The sequence below is a fragment of the Solea senegalensis genome, unplaced genomic scaffold (assembly GCF_019176455.1).
Source record: "Solea senegalensis isolate Sse05_10M unplaced genomic scaffold, IFAPA_SoseM_1 scf7180000017320, whole genome shotgun sequence".
NCBI lineage: Eukaryota > Metazoa > Chordata > Actinopteri > Pleuronectiformes > Soleidae > Solea > Solea senegalensis.
In genome coordinates, this window is record NW_025322338.1 from 27,436 (window position 1) to 35,252 (window position 7,817).

General features: G+C 42.7%; 1 protein-coding gene and 1 long non-coding RNA gene across 5 annotated transcripts; one reads left to right on the forward strand and one right to left on the reverse strand.

Annotated features, from left to right (window-relative positions):
- Positions 1-1,023: 1,023 nt before the first annotated feature.
- On the reverse strand, positions 1,024-5,560 carry LOC122764210. 4 transcript variants are annotated; one of them, XM_044018511.1, is made up of 5 exons: positions 5,484-5,560; positions 5,304-5,374; positions 4,174-4,373; positions 3,490-3,541; positions 1,024-3,375 (listed from the first exon to the last, which is right to left on the reverse strand). In XM_044018511.1, the coding sequence occupies exon 5, from the start codon at positions 3,217-3,219 to the stop codon at positions 1,036-1,038; it is 2,184 nt and encodes a 727-aa protein (XP_043874446.1). In that variant the 5' UTR covers positions 3,220-3,375; positions 3,490-3,541; positions 4,174-4,373; positions 5,304-5,374; positions 5,484-5,560; the 3' UTR covers positions 1,024-1,035. The 4 variants fall into 4 exon arrangements, with proteins under 4 accessions (XP_043874446.1, XP_043874450.1, XP_043874447.1 ...); XM_044018515.1 differs by lacking the exon at positions 3,490-3,541 and having other exon boundaries at positions 1,024-3,106; XM_044018512.1 differs by lacking the exon at positions 3,490-3,541.
- Positions 5,561-6,397: 837 nt separating this feature from the next.
- Positions 6,398-7,504, forward strand: LOC122764211. Its single transcript, XR_006359574.1, has 2 exons — positions 6,398-6,923; positions 7,181-7,504. It is a non-coding gene; the product is annotated as an uncharacterized LOC122764211 (long non-coding RNA).
- Positions 7,505-7,817: the final 313 nt, after the last annotated feature.

Genomic DNA, 7,817 nt, shown 5'->3' on the forward strand with positions numbered 1-7,817 from the left:
GTGCAAAATACAAATATATAAATAACAATTTTAAAAGAGAAAATATTTTAATAGAGAAATATTAACAATAAAATAAGAAATGTTGTATACATTTTTTTCAGAAACTATGACTATGTATAAATTAATATAAGATAACAAAATATAGCAGCAAGACCGGTGTAAAAACAGAAAAAAAGAAGGCACTTTAAAAGAGAGAAGTGATTGTCCTGTATTTGTGTAAACAAAGTGACTGAAGCATCAGTTATTGCATTTTCCAGTGGTGTTACCCTATGAATGTTTTTGCTTTTGTTTATTTATTTAGTTCTGTGATGGCTGTGTGAAAGAAGCTATCCCTGAGCCTGTTAGTCCTGGTTCTGTGGGATCTGTACCGCCTGCCAGAGGGTAACAGGTGGAACAGGTGGTTAGCTGGGTGGAAGGAGTCCTTGATGATGTTTCCAGCTCTGCTTCGGTAGCGAGAGCTGGCAATAGTCTCCAGGTTAGGCAGAGACCACCCCGTGATCCTCTGGGCTGTGTTTATAATCCTCTGTAGCGCTCTCCTGTCTGCTGCAGAGCACCCTGCGAACCACGCTGTAATGCAGTAGGTCAGGATGCTCTCAATGGTGGCGTTGTAGAAGGTTACAAGCAGCCTCCCCTCCAGGTTGTTTCTCCTGAGCACTCTCAGGAAGTGGAGACGCTGCTGGGCCTTCTTTACCACCGCCGTGGTGTTGACAGTCCAGGAGAGGTCGTCAGATATCTGCACGCCCAGAAACCTGATGGAGTGGACTCTTTCCACTAAGTCCCCATTTATGTGCAGTGGGGTCGGGGCCGCTCTGCCCTTTCTGAAGTCCAGTATTATTTCTTTTGTTTTAGTGGTGTTCAGTTTGAGGTTATTAACTGAACACCACGCTGTTAGTCTGTTGACCTCATCTCTGTAGTCAGACTCGTCACCATCTGAAATGAGCCCGACTACGGTGGTATCATCCGCAAACTTTATAATGCTGTTTGAGAGATGGGTTTGGGAGCAGTCGTGTGTGTAGAGAGTGAAGAGGAGGGGGCTCAATACACATCCTTGTGGGGAGCCGGTGCTGAGTGTGATGGTGCTGGAGAGGTGTGGACCAAGTCTGACTGACTGAGGACGATCTGACAGGAAGTCCTTAATCCAAAGGTTTGGTTGGAGAGACCCAGGTGTGAGAGCTTCTGCACCAGGATCTCCGGTAGGATGTGGTTGAAGGCTGAGCTGAAGTCCAGGAAGAGCATTCTGACATAGCTCCCCCGGTGCTCCAGGTGACTCAGCGCGGTGTGGAGCGCTATAGTGATAGCGTCCTCCGTGGATCGGTTTGCCCTGTAGGCAAACTGGTGTGGGTCTAGTGTGGGAGACAGACAGGCCCTGATGTGCTGGGAGACCAGCCTCTCAAAGCACTTCATGACTACAAGCGTAAGTGCAACAGGTCTGCAGTCGTTGAGGCTGTGCGCTGCTGTCTTCTTGGGAACGGGAATTAATGTGGAAGTTTTGAGGCAGGGTGGGATGATGGCCTGCGCCAGGGACAGGTTGAATATGTTTGTGAAGACTCCGGTCAGTTGGTCGGCACAAGCTTTGAGTACCTTGCCGGGTATTCCATCGGGTCCAGCCGCCTTCCTGGGGCTCACAGTCCTCAGCACATGTCTCACTTCATGCTCCTGAAGTGTCATCATGCCAGTGCTGGGGAGGGGTGGGAGTGCTGTGGCTGCTGAGGGCCTGTCTGTCTCAAAGCGGGCAAAGAAGCTGTTTAGTTCCTCTGCCAGCGAGGCATCAGTCCTAGCAGTCGCCTGGTTACTGCTTCTATAGTTTGTTATGTGATTTATTCCCTGCCACATTCTTCTGGGATCATTCACAGCGAAATGGTCCTCAATTTTCCTCTTATATGCCGCCTTGGCCTCCCTGATTCCTCTCTTCAGGTCTGACCTGGCAACGCTGTACAGGGCCCTGTCCCCTGACTTGAAGGCGGCGTTTCGGCTTTTTAAGAGGGACTGCACTTTGCTGTTCATCCAGGGTTTTTGATTTGGAAAAACTCTGACCCTTTTGTTGAAGGTGACAGTGTCAATACAGTTTTTTATGTAGCAGAGTACAGTGTCTGTGTACTCCTGGAGGTTGTGGCTTGAGAATAAATCCCATAGAGTGGTGGAGAAGCAGTCCTGTAGTTGAGAGAGGGCTCCCTCTGGCCAAGTTTTTATTGTCTTTGTTTGAGGCTTTGTGTTCCTCAGCAGGGGGGTGTAAGTGGGGGTGAGGGACATGCAGAGGTGGTCAGATCCAGCCAGGTGGGGGAGGGGAGTAGCTTTGTATGCATGTTTTATGTTGGAGTAAACATTGTCCAACGTATTATCCCCTCTGGTGGCAAACTTCACAAACTGAACGAATTTGGGTAACACAGTCTTTAAAGATGCTTTGTTGAAATCACCAGCAACAACAAAGACTCCATCAGGGTGTGCAAGCTGCTGTTTGTTGATGATGGCAAGCAGAAGGCTGAGGGCTGTGCTAACGTTAGCATCTGGTGGGATGTAAACAGCTACCACAATGACCACAGTGAACTCCCTCGGGAGATAAAAAGGTCTGCACGAGACTGCCAGAACCTCTATATCGGGAGAACAGTGTGTGTCAATGATCCTGCTGCTGCCACACCACTCGTTATGCACATAAACACACAGCCCCCCTCCTCTGCTCTTACCCGAGTCTTCGTTCCTGTCCTGACGATGTAGCGTGCGGTCCGCTAGCTGGACTGCAGCGTCGGGGATCAGCGGGTGAAGCCACGTCTCTGTGATGAAAATAACACTGCAGTTCCGTACAAAGCTCATCGTGGCTGTCTGTAGTTCCAACTCGTCCATTTTGTGGGTTATGGATCTGGCGTTTGAGAGGAAAAGGCTCGGTATTGCTGGCCTGTGTGGTTGTTTACGTAGCTTAGCATCCGAGCCCGACCGGCATCCCCGCTTCTGTTTCCTCTCTCTCCGCCGCCTCCTCCGCTTGCTAGGCGGGCTGACCATCCACGGGGATCCCGGCGATCTCACTATATCCTCCGGGATGTTGTGTGTCTGCCGATATTCGTCGGTAACAGCCAAGTTGTACCTCAGGCCGAGGTCGATAAGTTTCTGGCGACTAAATGTAACTTTAGCCCAACATAATTCAAAAAATAAACATAAGAAAAGTAATAAAAGGGTGCACCAAGTCGGAGAGCAAAGAGTCGCTGCACCACTGCGCGCCGCCATCATTGTTAATGTGTGATACAAGCATTCTATGTCTCCTTTAAGGGTGTTTGCGGTTTGTTTCTGTTTGGTTGTGATGAGTTTCTGTTGTACTCACGCCACTAAACCGAATCCAGTCTGTGGTTTGTAGCAGGTTTGTACTGTAGCAGGTTTGCATTGTTGCTGCACACAGAGAGTGAGACACAAACATGGGACTGTGATGGTTTCATTAAAAGACAAGAGATGAGAAGAAGACTGGAGTCAGTGAGGAAACAAGGAAACAAAGTAAAGTCAAACATCTGTGATCTGTCAGCAGTTTGAATACTGGCACGAATGGTCAGCTTACACACTGTGGGAGAGCAACAACAACGGTGAACAAAACAAACGCCACAGAAGCTGCAGTGCAAACTCCACCCACCTATGCCTGCAGAGGAAAAACTACATGTCTACTATAAACTGCTTTCTATATCCCTTCTATATCCTGGTTGGATTTAAACAGACACACCTGCCAATTTATTAGGTACACATTTTCTGTTGTTTATGAACACACTGATTGAATGAGCCAATCACATGGCAGTAAGTCATTGCATTTAGGCAGGTAGACATGATCAGGACGCCCAAATCAAGTTCAAACAGACTATCAGCATTAGGAAGAAAGGTGATTAAAGGAGCTTTTAATGTGGCATGGTTACTGGAAGTATTTGACAAACTGCTTGCACAACCACGGTGTGAAAAACAGAAAATATCCAGTCATGCCATGTTGAGGTCAAAGATCAGAAGAAAGGCCACGATAAGAAAGCAAAAGGAACTCAAATCACTGCAACCAAAGTGTGCAGAACACCATCTGAAGGCACAACACATTGAACCTGCAGAAGACCACAGCACGTGTCACTGCCACCACCATCATACCCTGTGTACTTAATAGTGTGGCCAATGAAAGTAGAAAACACACAACCAGAGCCAAAACAATGCAATACTCACTTATTGACGGAACCATGTGTAGACTCTGCAGACCTGAGAAGACGCAGGTATACATCCCACAATGTTCCTCACTGTCTGCTCTTTGAAGTAGAGGAGGTCCATTTCCCAGAAGAAGCAGGTCCTGGTCCACTTCAGCTTGGCCCTCCCACTGGTTGAAGGTGCGCCTGGTCCTGCTGTCATATCTTAACCCTTAAGAGTTCCTATAAATAGAGGAAGATTTGATTCAAAGCTGCTAAATCGTTCAAACTGATTAGAAATGAATAGAGCCCACGTTGCTTCCTGTCAAATCTGGCCGGTGTAGTGCCGAAAAGAGACTGCCCCCGATGGGAACGCGCATCAGTTAAGAGGTAGTGAGTGTATATGTCTACTGGTAGATATAATACTGTATAGAGGGTACACCCTATAAGTCTTTGTTTGAAGGAGCGATATTGACCAAATTCACTGTACATGCACCAGTTTTCCTCGACTGCTCATGCTGAAAAGACAGAGAATGTAAGCCCTAACAATCCAGAGTTGTACGGTGCAGTCACTTCTCGGCAGGCCCTGCCGAGAAGTGACTGCACCCTGTAACTCTTTATTGCAAGGAGCGATATTGACCAAATTCACTGTACATGCACCTGGTTTCCTCTACTTTCCTCTCCTGTACTGATTCTTCCAATTAGCCACTCACAGTGTGACTCCTGGCTGCTGAGTTAGTTAGCACCAGTTAGTTACTAGAAACCCAAGCCTTTTCAGATGATTCATATTAATAAATACACCATTAAATAATTACTGAAGTCAGTCATTAACTATTTAAATACATAAATACACCATTAAGAAATGACTAAAGTGTCATTCATTATTTAAATTAATAAATAGACTGTTCAATAATTACTTACATCACATTGGTTTTCTTAGGTTACAAAACACTGACATGGGTTTTTACGCCATAACTCAGTAACAATAATAATAATAATGATAATATTCAGTGGAGTTCCACTTCAGGTTTTATGTGATACTCATTCCAAACTAAATATTAGTTTAAATGTCATATGATTAAAAAAATGTGTTAAAGTTTGATTGTACACTTACATTTAAGTGTTAAGTGTGTTTGTTTCTGTTTGGTTGTGATGAGTTTCTGTTGTACTCACACCAGCAAACCGAATCCAGTTCAGTCCGTCCATGAATACCAGTCCGGGTTTGCAGCAGGTTTGCGTTGATGCTGCAAACAGAGAGTGAGACACAAACAGGTGACTGTGATCGTTTCATTAAAGACAAGAGATGAGAAGAAGACTGATGTCAGTGAGGAAACAAAGTAACGTCAAACTTACATCTGTGATCTGTCAGCATCTCCTCTCCCTCTGGTGCAGCTGTCAACACAGGAGTTTAAATAGTGGCACAACGGTCAGCCAATCCGGTGTGAAAGCTTGAAATGTTTGGGGCAGGGCTTATTATTGAAAACATGTGCGCTGTGACTGACTTTTTTTAACCATAACTTTATTTAAAACATTCCACAAACGTTGCATTGTTCTGGGGGTCCTCTGGGTCAAATAACACACTAATATATATATACACACACATATATATATATATATATATATATATATATATATATATATATATATATATATATATATATATATATATATATAAACTAAATATATATATATGTATAAGATGTTATGGTCTATTTGTTTACGTCCTTGTCATTGTTAATTAAAAAATCGCCGTTGTTTAAAGAATTGCTGTTGCTTTTAATAAATATATAGACCTAAATACCTTTTTTCTTTTTCTCTAATTGTTTGTGTATTGCTTGGTCATTGTTGCTATTCTGTGTTAGTTCACTCAAAAAAATAACTTGTTCCCGGAACATAATAAAATTATGGAAATAATTTCCACCTAAATAAAATGCTTTAATTTAGCAAGAAACAATTTTGTTGAGTGACCTGAATGTAAATATGATGGGTCAACATGATGCATTTGCATTAGTGTTACTTAATTACCAGTGGTCAGTCCAACTAGATTTGTAAGGGTAAATGTAACATACTAATGTAATTTTGTAATGCCATTTAAACATGTATGATATGATTATGAGTTACTTAATTTAATATGGTAGTTACAACTACTTTTTAAAACAGTGCAGTACATGAATTAATTGTGCTGAGCCAACAACACAAAGTTAGGTGGAAGTGGTTTAGCCCAAGAGACATGAAAATGAACACAATAGTACTTATTCAGAAAATAAACAATTAACATACATATTCAGCAATATAAACAAATGTCAACCTATATACCCCCAGCTGGTGTCAAGTTTGGAAAATAATAACACGAAGAAAAGAGCTCAAGTGGCTTTTGAGAAATCTGCAACATACATTCCTATACACTTAGACAAAACCATTGAACAACTCACATTCAGTGTTTATGTAACCCGGGTGAAAAACCCCATTGTCATTATTATTCCCTTTTTTTTGTGAAGCGTTAAATGATGCCGTGTGTCATTACGTCGTGCCGTTACGTCATTTCGTCGCGTCGTTACGTCATCACATTGCGCCGTAACATAACTCCGTTGGGGCTCGCTGCCGGCAGCAGTGAGAGGAGCACGCCGGGGAAATGTTTGCAGGAGGTACGTTGTAGTACGCCGCGGAATATCGTAATTTAAACACTCTGGAACTAAATGCATTACAGTAACCTAATGTTGAAACATAGGAGCCGACTACCGGAGCCGCTGATCATACGATTCGGAGACCTAGTCTAAATGAATCATGGAATTGGTGAGTTGCGCTAACGCTACATATTACTTGATGCGGTAAATGCCTGTTTCTTTGAATATGTCCTACCACAGAAAATATTAAGCATGCTAAGGTTGTTGGTGATACTGAAATGATTGATAAATATTGTAATATAACAAATATTGTTATTTATTTATAGTGATTTAATTATATTGTACAATATTGTGATTGATATACTGATATGTATTGGGATTATTGTGTGATTATGAGATACTTAATAGGTCCTGTTTTCCATACAGGCCAGGTGATGGCGAGAAGTATAAGAGTATAGTCAAGTTTGAAGATCCTTGGAAACCTCCACTGCTTTGGTCGGGCTGGTAGGAGGCTCCTTGGCACAGGCGCTCCTCTCTCTCTCTGCCCTTACACTCAATTAACATTCCACACCTACATTACACACATTCACCCATTAATACAGACTGTTCCCTAAAACTTATTTATTGTCAATTTGTATATATATATGATCGGAACTGTACATATTGTATTGTTGTATATGAATGGCCATTTGTATTTTGTTAAATAATTCTGGTAATGGTTCACAATTATATGGTGTCACCAAACTTAAACTGCGTTCTGTGTCTTCCTCTCCACTCCTAGAGTCAGACCTGTTCTTCTGAATTCAGCCCAAACCTTAGACTTTCGAAACGCATCTAAATAATAGCTATCTGTTAAACTAATTGTACCTTATTAGGGTAGTGTACATGTTACATATTGTGGCGAGCTAGCCAGGAGTGGAGAAAGACTTGAACATTTGTGTTTTTTTTTGGTTTTCATATATTCATATATTTGTGTAGTGGTAATAATAATAATGGACATATTCGAGAAGCGTGGCATTAAGATTCCGAATGCAGTTTTGATAAAGGAAGCAACAAAAACTGA

Excerpts from the sequence above, each read along its gene's own strand:
- LOC122764210 (XM_044018514.1), bottom strand. The coding sequence starts at position 3,219 with ATGATGGCGGCGCGCAGTGGTGCAGCGACTCTTTGCTCTCCGACTTGG.